Raw genomic sequence first — 13,270 nt, 5'->3', positions numbered from 1 at the left:
GTACCAAACATCTCAAGTTCGAGTAGACATCTGGGCATGGCTGTTTTTTTTATAACATCCCTTCATAGATTTAATATGATCATCATTCATCTTCATAGTCGCGATTATCTACAAGTGGCAGAAAAGCGATATAAAACATGAATAATACAAAAGTATAACAAACAAAAGAGGATAAAAGGATGAACTGAGTTTGAGTTAATTATAGGAAGTTTTATAAAATTACTGTTTCTTGAATAATCTTGTCCTTTGTTCCGATTGCATTTCTCAGTCACACGTTGCTCAATATCCATGTCGACTGCCGTTCTTGCGTTCTTGAAAATTACTTTCTTGTCTGTCTATGACCTTCTTTCAAACGTGGTAGGTAGGCGGGCATTCTGTCTGTTTCTACACCAAAAAGTTTAATGCACCTCCTGTCCAAGAAGACAAGAATTACTGAAAGTAATTTTCAAAATTGTAAGCGGATGAGGGCCCTTGTAAATGATAAAATATACTGTCATTTTATTCGCTTAGTTTTAAGAATCACTTTCCATACAATTCTTGCCTTCTTGAGAGTCCAATGGCCCTGTCTAGCTACAGACCAGTTGCACAAACGCGGTTTCGTTTGTTTAGTACAACAATTCCATCTAACATTTCGTTTCTACGCATTTTCTACTTGCCAAAAGTGCCTTTCATATCGCCCCAAGGCGTTGTCTACTCGGATGCTTCGTGATCGAAAGTCACGTGTACAAAGTTTCAGGATTCAGATTTTCCGATTTTGCGTGGTGCTGCTGCTATCAGTTCGGTTCGCCTTCTCAAGGTCGCGCAACAAGCAATTATTTTTCGTCTTCCGATAGGAGAAAGCTTGCCTCTCGCTTAGGTGGACGAACGATTGGCACGGATGATTTTTTGGCTCGACCATGGTTGGTCCTTTATGTTTCGTCCTTCAGCAACTTAATCTAAGCACGAATCATTCTCATCGCCAAACAACTGTATTTTTTTTAAAAAAAAAATGATGTAACACATGTAAACAGAGAGAGAGAGAGAGAGAGAGAGAGAGAGAGAGAGAGAGAGAGAGAGAGAGAGAGATAAACGTTTTCCCTCAACAAACGTTTGCTTTGCTATCGTATAAAGTGAACGTACATGTTAAAATTCATCTTGCATAAATAATCAAATTAGAACAAATTCACATAAAGCGATTAAGTATGCAGAAAAGAAATATATTTGTGATAAATACATAGTTAATAAGTAAATTCCAATAACCAGAACTTTAGTCACGCCGAATCTTGTTTACTGATGTTTTCAAACGTTTTGTTTTACAATTTAATTTTTTCACTGACATCCAAAACGAAAATACGTATTATAACTTAGTGACTTTCAAGGGGTCAAAGTACTGTAATGTTAATATGCTGCCGATCATAATTATGAAGCTTCTTCGAAAACGCCTTCGATAACGGTATTTGCTATTCGTAACGGATATGTGTATCACTTTTTCGAAACAGACTTTTGTGGAGGAAAAGAACTGTAACGTTACAAAAGTAACGAGCACAATTATACGAGAGACCTATGTTATTCTCTCCGGAACACGGCATCGGACACGGTATTGCACATCGGAACGTCTGTATGATACCAGCTATAAATAACGTTGTTGCTTTGAAAAAAGGAGTGTAACGTTTTTACAGCCGTCACCTCAATTAAGTTACTGGTTAATTGTAACGTTACTATCACTTTCCACACACACTAAAGTTACTAGTCAATACGTGACGAACCTCTTTCTTACCCTGTAACGTTACTGGTTGCCGGCAATGGATGTAACGTTAAAGTGTCACGTGAAGACCTACTCCTTTAGAATTCAGTTATGGTTCGGTACCGTTATGCACACCTGTAACGTAATGTTCATATACCTGAGGTAACGTTTCTGTTCACGAAAAAAGTTATTCTGTTTCTGGTTGTAACGTAACGGAAACCGTAATTGAAAATACCGTTCCATTTCGTTACGTTACGACTCCCTGATCTGAAGTTTCCTTTCTTGTGTTTTTATTATGGTACATTGCAAGCATCAGCTACCGGCATCTTTTTACTTATGTTGTATCGTATCACAATTACCAACAAAAGAAAATGCGTCTTGTGTTATGAACAACACTGTGGCAAATCGTTCTCCTTTGATTTCATGCCGCCTCTCTTTGCCTTGTTTGTCATGCCGCGATTGTTGAAGCTTCAGAACTTACAAATGAAATGTATTTCTTGAAAATTAGGGCAAATTACGTATAAACAAATTACTTACAACTTCGTTTCGTTAACACGTTTTTAAATTATATTTTGAGGAACCTACAAAAATTCACCTCGAAAACAGAATTTTACAGAACTGAGTTACTGTATTACGGAGAAGAATTTATCAAGAACAAATCGAATGTGTGTGAATTGATTGATTGAGTTGGTGTTTTAAGTCCACTTTATGCACACTACGGCTAATCTGGAATGGACCTACAGTTGGAAGTGGGATCCGAACCACTATGTGCCTCGACAGGGTATCAAACCCAGGACTACTTGATTACAAGGCGACAACACTTACCCTACCACTGTGCCATCGGGGAGGCACATGTGGGGGTGTGAAGTGAGATAATTTGGGAGCTATATGAGAATACAGGCTCTGGCAGTACAGAGTTCAATAAATTACAACGAAACGCTTGGCATAGCTTGATTTCCTTAACATTATTGATACATTTGGTACATGTGTTATTAATGCTTTGAGCTACCTGTATGTAAAAACATAAAAAAATGAATAAAAGAACAGAAGTAGTAGTTAAAGAATCAGTTGTTTTTGCTTACCGGCTACCATTGCAGTGGCGCTATCCCAAGATCATCTTCATTGTTGGTTAGTAAAGGAACATTTTCATCTGAGCTACTACTGTCACTGCTGTCTTCCCGCCCAAGTGAAATTACAAAATCCTCCATTTCCTGCTCTTCAACTCCCTCCTTTTCCCATGCTTCGGAAATAATCTTCCTTGTGTGTTCTATAGCCGAACGCCACCTATCTGCTGTCATATCCCCGATAGCCTGTTCTGTCAATTGCAAAATTTTAGACGGTGTAAAAGGTGGCAAAGTGTTCCTCTGTGCTACCAGCCCTTTGACCTGTGCCCAAATAAGTTCGATGAGAACAATGGAAGTGTCCCTTTGTTGACTGTTTAACAAGATGTTTAATCCTACACGTGTTTCTGTGGACTCGCGAAAATCCTGAAGTAGGTCAATCCGGCAACAGCGCGTCGCTACCAGAGTGGGTGGTTCCACGCCGCTTGCTAGCGCGTCCCGACTGTAGGAGGCCATGTAATTGAACCAGTTTTACCAATCCAATTTTATTAAACAAAAAAAATTGTGTTCAGGACACCTCTCACAGTCTTGGCAAAATGTGGTGGTGCACCGCCTTGCTGGAAAATCTTAGACATAATCGTTTTGAATTGGTGCATCATATGGCGCGCAATTTACTTTTGTATGCCAATTATAATCCCTATTTATTTAAGTGGGCAGTTGTAAACAACTTTGATGAACACGCTGTACAAGGACTCTTACACTAGCGTTTTGGCATGTTATTTTTATTTAAACATAAACGTAATATATTATTAAATCTCATTCTATAATCACTAAATAATTGCACATATGTTAATATATTTATGTTTTTTTTTCCTTTTATAGTGTGCCTTGGAAAAACAGAAATTCGATACATTGTCTTCAATTCAACAGGTCATAACTTAATATTTAATTTTATAGTTTGTATATATTGACATTATGTGCTTTATGCACTGTGCTATTGTTAATAATATTAAGTTAATACTAATTTTAGCAACGTTTGACCACAATGAACAGACAGATTGATGGAAATAATAAATATCCTTTTTGTGAAAGCACCGGGTATTATTTCATTTTACGAAATTGTATGTTGTATCTATAATAGTAGTCGAACAATCAAATATCGAATAGTTTGTTTACATCAATAGACAAATAGACTGAAGTACAGGATTTTCTTTCTAGAATTAAGTTGACACTTTATATTTCAGTACACCTAATTGAATGTTTGTAAATGTATTTACATAGAGATATCTAAGGTTACACATTTATCAATTGTTTGACTACCAAAGATAGACAATCAGGTCTCTTTGTATCACGTTACGTTAGTGTTAGTTAGATGTTTCTGTAAGCCAAATTTTATGTTTCTATCTTTAGTATTTCCTGAGAAATCGACGATTATAGATTGGTTACCGTTGTTGATTATAACAGGAAAATGGATGAGCCTCACGTGAAGATCATACTGCATCATGTACAAAACTGAAAGTTCTTCAAACTCACCAAGTTTCATATTTATGGTTCGAATGGTTTTGGAGATATCGATTCATTAAAAAAAATGTCGATCGTGGCCTTTCAAATTTTGGATCTTCCACGGACAGACGGACATACCAATCGTAATAATTCGTGCAGCGTTTAACTAGCATTTGTTAGAATTTCGTTTGCACAAATTTTTTTTTTTTCATTTGTTAGTTTCATATATATCGAAATGTTTTTTTTTTTTTTTGTTGCTTCTCACACCGATTCGGAGAACCTGATTGATTTGATTTTGGATGCATTACCGGTACGTTGTCATTTTGTAGGACTATCAGTCCACCAAAGTGTGTTTCTAGAGCTCTTGTAGTTCCTGTGAACTCAATAGTTGACACGGATGGACAGACAGACAGACAACCGTCGCATCATGATACTTTTTATTAGCTTTTCCAAATTACTACCCCGAAACGTATAAACGAACAGTGAACAATTTTATATATTATTTCTATTAGCATCACTTTCTTAAAAATACGTTTTAAAATTTAATCAAACCTATTGTTATTATATTCCTAAAACTGACCATTTTCCTTGAATATTTAAAGTACTCAATACAGCAAATATAAGAAAAATAAACTAAGAAAATTCGAACATATGTCGTGCTATTATAAAAAAAAATAATATATGATTATACTGAACGCAACTCCAACTGGCGGCTGGGAAACAGCGAATCAGCGATCAGTTGAATTTTCTTCGACTGAGATCGGGCATTTTCGAGTCACGAGCGTTGGGTCCACCATATATTGCCAAACGTACTGTAAACCGAGAGAGAGAGTGTGTTCTCGGGCAACGATATTGCCAGCATCAGAAATCAGTGGTGGTTGATGGTACAACTGCACACGTGGTCCTACAGGAGGGATTTTCACACTCACTCTACAAACACGCAAATACACAACTGGCCAAATCAGACTTGGCAACGTTGCTTCGGGAGAGCGATGTGACCCTTCAGCATCTACTTCGTAACTGAGTTTGTTGACACACATCGAGCCAGACACCCTCGAAGACGATTGGGCGACAGAAAGGGCCAGAAATAGCCGTCAGGAGGTCACCCGCCAGTTGGATTTGCGTTCAGTATAGTACCAGCAAATAGAATACCGAGTTCATGTTTTCTTGTGTAAGGAATTTTTACAACTACGAAGTGACAATAACAGTAACACTATAACAAACTTCAATTTTTGAAAATATTAACAAGTTTCTCATGTGCGATTGTACCACATTTTAACAAATCTAAAACGAACAATATTAACACCTTCTGGGCTAGAGTTGATATTTCACTACAAATTTTTATCTTTTCACAGACGATCTAAGAAACTCAACAGAATTGTTCGTAGGTAAGTGAATTTTTGGACGTGCTTTGGCTTCATTTCTATTTTTGCAAATAATTTTGTAAACTGCTTTGCATGAATGAAGTGCACAAAGACATGGAACGAAAATTAATAAAATTCTAAATACAAATTGAAATTGAGTTATTTTCTCGAGATGTTTGTTCCTATGTAGTATGCACTGACATCTATAGATGTCGTTATCTTATTTCTCGAATTTCTTTTTATTATTTTAATTGTATTTGAAGACTTCCAACAAACTTTCGAATATTGTTAGTTCAGCTGAATTCGCGACTACAATTAAATGTGAAAACTTTTCATTTCCAGAAGAATCAAACAACATTAGCCACGTTGTAAAACGTAAGTATGCGTAGAAATTGGAATTTAAAGTGCATTTGCGTAAATTTCATAGATATAGCTCAAATGTTAAATTTGTGATACATCTGCTACTAAAAATTTATATTGGTTGAAAAATATACACTAGGTCAGTGGTTCTCTAAGTGGGCGCCGCGAAATGTTCTAACATTATCACTGAAATTACATTTATCCCAATGAATGTACTTATTTAGTACTTTTTATGTGTAAAATGTTTCTGTATTTGAAATATGTGTTTATCTTTTAACTTAAGGAAAGCCACCTAACCACACATGTAGATAGGCCTACATTCTGACTTGGGCGCCGCGGAAAAAATCTTGAAACACTAAGGGCGCCGCGGAAAATTCTTGAAGCACTAAGGGCGCCGGTAACGGCAAAGTTTGGGAACCCCTGCACTAGGTATTATTCGACCTTTGATTTTCACTTGAGTCCACATATGCTGCTGGTAGATGGCAACACTGGATAGAGTTCATTTTGATTAAAGGGTTGCTCTAAATCAACATGCGTGCAGTGAGATTAATTCCGCAATATCTGTGGCTCTTCTGAATTTGCAGCTTCGGGACGAATCATAACTCCCGAAATCACCAATTGACAAGTGAGCCGATGACGTCATCTCAACCTCGGCACCTATCGCTTATTCTCTTTGGTCACGCTGTATGGTGTTGTGAGGCTCGCCAACTCAACTCAACTCGCGCGGTCATCTCGAGTTGTACCGAAAGTAATCTTACTGTACATATATAGCATACCTTAATTGCCAAGTAAGGTAATATTAATGTTTTAGTAAATCATCGTGGATATAACATCAGAATGACGTGAAGAAATGCCAACCCTCTGTTGCAATCCATTTTATACTTTCACATTTCTGACCATCTATTTCCTAGAAGGCTAGGACCAATGAGAATAAGACTTAACACTAAGGAATATAGAATTGTAAAAATGAACATAATTTATCTTGGACGAGTGCTGCCACATACTCAAGCTATTCACGAAGAATGTTTCATCTGAAAAGAGATACATTGCTACAATTAATAAAAGTGCATTTACGTTCTCTCTTCTGAACTGATTTAAACACTTCCTGTTGTTGATATTTTGTTGAAAACCTGACTTCACTTTCACAAAGTTATTGTAATGCACTCCGTATGACAAAGGACATCATAAACATTTATACTTTCTTCTGTCTTTAAGGGCAAGCTCCACCTCCACGTAAGTATATAACAGAAAATAGCTACAATAATTAATACCATCTAAATTCTATCATTTACCCCATAGTATTTACCAAAGGCCAAAAATGTATATGCTACTTGACATTTTATATTACAAATATATTGTATTCAGAATTGGAAAATATAATATGTTAGGAGTTACGGTACAATATACATACAATATTCTACAGTTATTTAACAGTCCGCCTGATAATTAAAAAATAATTTTGTATGATTTCGTTTAAAAATGGCGGCCATTTTTGTTTCATTGCCTCCGGCACTTTTGGCTCTTGCAGACAGTTGCGATACATTTGATAACTCAGCTAAGAAAAATGATAGAAAGCTGGTACAGAAAACACTGTTCTCAGTACAATCCAAGCTACATTTTACGTGTTCTTTCTTGCCATCTTAAGGAATAAATTTAGGTACAAAAATGATATTCACTTTTCAACAGAAACCTAAGTATATATTTTTTTTTTAGTAGAGAAATCCCGTAAATTTTTTTTTCAGAAGGAAGATATGCATCCAAACTCGTTGCAGAAATGTATGAGCTCTGTTACAGGGTTTTTCCTTTAGTTACAGCTCTTTGAAAACGTTCCTTTTTAATTTATTTTTTCAAAATTTGAGGTCCAATATCTCTGGTGGGGGACCTAATAAAATTGTAACATTTACAGTATAAAGAATACTTAGTCAGGGGTGCCTGTAAAAAAAGTTTTGAGTTTGATATTCCATGGATAACAAAGTTACAACAGAGGGGGTGGTTTAGCCAAAAACAGTCAATTTTAAGGTCAAGCAACTAGTGTTGGACCATTTGGTATGGATTGACCTGCAATATAAATTATAAATATCTGATTTTGAAAAGCAAATCATGCAGAGATATAATCTTTACGATTTCCTGGCGACGTAAGACAAAAACATTATCTCAGGCTATCGACCAGGTGAGTTGTCGAAAAGATTCCAAGCTTTCGAGAGGTAGACTTCTGCCCTGAAGATGACACACCACGCCCAACGAGTCACTTTATTTATTCACTTACGCTTTATGCGTATTGAGAAAGAAGATGATAAATAGCAAAATTAATAATATACTTTCACATTTTAGAAATTTTACACAATCCTTTATTTTCTGCGTGTAAATATAAGGACTTACGATAAAATTAAAATTACATTTCATGTTTTTTCAGCTGACTTTGTTTGTCCAGCATCAGGTATGTTTCAATATTTTTGATTTACGAGGTATGAAGTTTAGTGAATTTGTATAATTCAATTATATCTATGTTTTTTTAATATTTTAAAGTAACGTAATTTCTTAATGGCGATTTCTTCAAATTCACTGCATTTTGAACAGTGTCCTATGAATAATTATATTTAATTTAATTGAATCCACACAAAATAAATTTAATAGTAGAAAGAATATTGCATATTTAAAACATGCTGTTTTACTCTCGTTTCAGTTACGTACCACGTGACTGTCAAACATAACACAAACTGTAAGTATACGTAAGATTTCTTCTGTTCTGTTGCAGACTGGATGGAACTGTCCTAATTTTAGATCATGTGTGGAAACATTCAGTGCTAGTCTATAATATGAGGTGACGAGAATACTCAGCCCACACAGAGACACATGTGCTTGTCAGCATTTACTTAATTTTAATTTAATTTAATTTATTTAATCGCTGGATTCACAGCCAGTACAATCCTCTGTGGTGCTTGTGTTGTCAATCTCACCTATTCATCCTCATCTTCGGAATTAGCCAAAAGTGGAAGAAAAGCTAAGTAAAATAATCCGATTCAAATAAATCAATCTACGATAACACCGATTAAATACATCAAATTTGTTACGCATTTCTAATATACGAGTACATCTCCCTTGGGAAAGCTATTTATTATATTTGTTAAGGCTAATCTATATGTTCTTCTTTCCGTGCGCACTGGCATGTTTCGATGAAATATGAAATCTGTTAAATTTTTCTTTTATCCAATTTCAAACCTTTCAATACTAGCAAATAAAACATTCCTTAATGTCTTTCAATTATCGATTTCGTTAGATCTTGAACGCTCTGTCTTGTACGGACAGCTTAACTCTATCCATTGAAGAATTCTCTAAATTACATGCACATCTCTTTGAAAGGCCCTGTATAAGATTGTTACTCTTTGTTTACAGTGGACCCAAACGCAATACGTCGTTATGCTAGGAACCTTGCAGAAGAGGTGGTAAAGAAGAAGCTTAATTGTAAGTATCGTCGAAAATTCAGATTAATTCTTATGGCCGTGTGTATTAGCTATATTTATCTTGCGAAATGAAAAATCGCGCATCTCACGGTGGTCTTATCGGTAGGCTACAACGAGCTTTTCCGGGTTCGAGTCCCGGCGTGGTTATGGGTGTTCATTTGTGAATGTCATTTCGTCAATTTTCCACCTCATCACCACACATCCTGATGCTCGCGGTAAGCCAAAAGTGGTAGAGGAGCGACATAAAATAATAAATATACGAGGGACCGGAGTTTGATTCGCGGAGTGGGTGATTTTATGGACTATTTTGTTATGAATTGCCATTTTGTTTATTGTAGATTCTCTGTTGTGAATGGTCCATCTATGTTCGTTGTTTTCTACGTTTATGTGTGAATTATATTATAGATTTATATCATATTGTGAATTATACAGAGCATTCCCCGACATTCGCTACGAGACTCGGCGGCAAGCGGCCCGGCATCAGCGCTTGTCTTTCCAGATGAAGGGGTCCGCGACAATCGCACGCTACAGTCTGTTTTTTCGCTCTCCCTGCCTTCCCTCCCTTTCCCTTTCTGTTGACGTTGCAGACTGACGCCAGTATAATCCTCCCTCGGAAGTTGTGTTGTGTAGTGTCCGTGTGTTGAAGATTGTGGCTTAATATGGTACCACAAAAGCTTACATTACAACAAAGGATTTATCTTGTCGAGTGTTACTTCGGAAAGAGGAATTGTGGAGAAGTGCGACGCCGTTTTGCAACGAAATTTCCTGGTGTTTCCGTTCCACATAGGACCACTATATTAAACCTCGTAAAAATGTTTAGAGTAACAGGGTCAGTTCTGAATAAAAGTGGAAAGAAAAATGGGGAAATAAAGCATACAAAGACAATCCGCACACCATCCGTGAGTTAAAAGAGAGTATTGTACGAGAAATCGGGAGAATTACAGTAGACGAACTTGCACGTGTAAATGCCAATTTCCTTCGGAGATACCAGGAATGTGTTCCAGCAGAGGGACATCATTGTCAACACCTTCTGTAGACAAGGTTAGTACACGATATGAAAACTGAAATTTTAATAGCCGACTCTAGCGACTGTCGTGGACCTCGTTCGCCGGGAAATACAAGCACTGACGCCGGGCCGCTTGCCACCGAGTCTCGTAGCGAATGTCAGGGAATGCTCTGTAGTACGTATAATATAATATTATGACTGGAAATAAATAAATGAATTACACGTCGATTTCTACTCAGTACAATATCCATTAATTCAATATTCATTCACAAATCGACAACCAATGCTCATAAAAATGTCGCAATTAAATAAATAGTCTGCAAACAGCAAGCAACAGTTTGTTGACAGGGAAAATGTCTTAAATGAGGAGTAAAGACAGTCGGTTTTTGAGATACGAATGCCATGCGACATTTTCCGAGCCAGAATGTAGACTTTCCTCTACTAGAGTGACACGATAACAGGTGGTGAGTGTCGTCGGGATGTGTACAGGTCATCGGGACTATGCTGACACTGCACGTGCCAGCTCACTGCGTTTCCACAACAGAGGTCCGCGAATTCTAACGTCCTGATATCAGGTGGCAATGGCGACGCCAAATGATGGTCTATAGAATCGGGAGAACAACACTACTTATTTTTCAAGACACATTTTTCCAAACTCCTTGCTAGTTAGATTTATTTGGTCTACATTAACACTACATCCACTTCTTGTCCACTCATCACGCTTGCAAAATATCTGATCAATACCTTCTTCAAATCTACATTATTATTTAATATTTGATCGAGCTCAAATTCTATGGTTTTTTAAGGTTCCATAAGGTTTGTGTTATATTACGCATTTATCTACATGTATCACCAGTTTTGCCTAGAGTTTGTGCATTAATATCACAAAAAATGTGGTCCAGTGATTCATTCCAGTATATGGCAACACTGTATATTAACAAATGGGATAATAAATTGTTCTAGATAATTTGGTGAGACATGATCAATAACATTTTAGTTTCCTGTAATAAGTATCCAGGTTGCTATATAAAAAACACAGGATTATTAGAATTATTTTTTTCACCTCATACAGTTTTATTGTAATCACAATGTGAAAACAAAATTTACTACAAATCTATGAATCTCTTAATATTAACAAAATGTATATTACACAATAAACCTTAAAAATCACTTTCTCATTATAAATATCCTTTCTTTGGTAGACAAGGAACCTTCTTAGAAAGTATGCTCTGATAAATCATCATGCTTTCATAATGATTACTTACAGACTGAAAAAAATCATTCCATAGTAGTGTTAACATATGACCAAGTTGTCCAAAATAATTTTATTTTAGACCATGACAAATAATATCATGCAATATCGTGCAATAATGTTATTTACTGAAATAATTCTGAACTTGTTTCTAGTGAAAGTCGTTGTTAAGAAGAAGAAACCACCAGGGGGTATGTAAATCATTTGGAAATCTTTCAGCTACAAAATACATTTCAGTAGTAATATATTTAAAGTTTCCTTATCGTACCCTACGTAGCAAGTACCTCGTTGGTAAAGTTCTTCTCCTCTAAGACATTGACAGAAAACAGTACCATCTAGTTTTTACATTGTGTAGTTTTTAATAGTAAGAATTGAAAAAAAAATAGCATGCCAATTCTGTAGTATCTATTACACTAAAAAAACTATTCATTTCAAAAAATAAATTTCTTAAAATACGAAGATAATTTTATTAAAATATTATAACTTTGCTATTGTAGCAGTAGAACGTGTAATTAGCATCTGTTACTTTTTCCGTTTTTACTTCTCTTGATGGTGGGATATGGGCGTGACTGCACCATATCGTAATATTACTAGCAGCCAATCCTAGAGTTTATAATAGTTTCAAGCAACAGACATTTTAAAGGAATACTGGGCTAGAGACCAGAGGGGATCTATAACCCCAGCAACCCCACTGGGAAAATCACTGGATATAGAATGCAATACTCAATTACAAGGAGGGGAGAGGGCCAAAGGGGGCTCTTGCCCAACCTGAAATATCTGGAAAATGTTCATGTAATTCGCTTGGTGAAATTGTAGAGATATTGTATTACAAATAATATTGGGTTGGTGCGAATGAAATGTCCGCTCTGATGTCTGGTGGGAAACTCACCTCAACAAAACAACACAGGGATTGACTGAGGTCATGGGTCTAACGTCATAAACTCTGTATACGTCCAGGAAACAGGGTGGGGCACCCAGACAGTCAGGAGGCAGTGTGTTGCTGAACAGGGTCGTCTGAAAGTGCACCATGGAGAACACACAATTACGAGTGATTTGTCTTTACGAATTCAAACTCGGACATTCTGCTCAGCAAGCCGCCAAAAACACTAACAGTGCATTTGGGCCAGGAATGGTAAATGAACGCACCATTCGCCGCTGGTTTGTCAAATTTCGTTCCGATGACACAGCATTGCAAAATGAACCCCTTGGCCATCGACCAACATCATGTTCGGATGAGCTCCTCAGGAACGCCGTGGAAGCGGGCCCTCGGAAAAGTGTTCGCGCCATTGCAGACGAGTTAGGCATACACCATACCACTGTCGTTCGGTGGCTCCGTGCGATCGGTAAAGTGAAAAAGTTGGACTCATGGGTACCACATGATTTGACACCAGTCAACAAGACTCGCCGTCTGGAGGTGTGCAGTTCTCTGAGTGTAAGGAATAACCGGGATGGTTTCCTGCATCGGATTGTCACTTCAGATGAAAAATGGATCTGCTATGACAATCGTAAACGATCAGGACAATGGTTGGATCGTGATAAA

General features: G+C 36.8%; 1 protein-coding gene across 2 annotated transcripts in view; it reads left to right on the top strand.

Annotated features, from left to right (window-relative positions):
- The window catches only part of LOC145991584 (uncharacterized), a 52,104-nt gene that overhangs the window by 11,949 nt on the left and 26,885 nt on the right, over positions 1-13,270 (top strand). For both annotated transcript variants that reach the window (XM_083127634.1, XM_083127633.1), the window contains exons 3-10: positions 3,667-3,714; positions 5,643-5,675; positions 5,994-6,026; positions 7,227-7,244; positions 8,425-8,448; positions 8,695-8,730; positions 9,405-9,473; positions 11,886-11,921. In XM_083127634.1, coding sequence (XP_082983760.1) covers positions 3,667-3,714; positions 5,643-5,675; positions 5,994-6,026; positions 7,227-7,244; positions 8,425-8,448; positions 8,695-8,730; positions 9,405-9,473; positions 11,886-11,921 — 297 coding nt within the window. The remainder of the gene's footprint in view (positions 1-3,666; positions 3,715-5,642; positions 5,676-5,993; positions 6,027-7,226; positions 7,245-8,424; positions 8,449-8,694; positions 8,731-9,404; positions 9,474-11,885; positions 11,922-13,270) is intronic.

This window comes from Lepisma saccharinum, chromosome 8, assembly GCF_977018435.1.
Source record: "Lepisma saccharinum chromosome 8, izLepSacc3.1, whole genome shotgun sequence".
NCBI classification, from domain to species: Eukaryota; Metazoa; Arthropoda; class Insecta; order Zygentoma; family Lepismatidae; genus Lepisma; species Lepisma saccharinum.
This window is presented reverse-complemented; position numbering and strand designations above follow the sequence as displayed.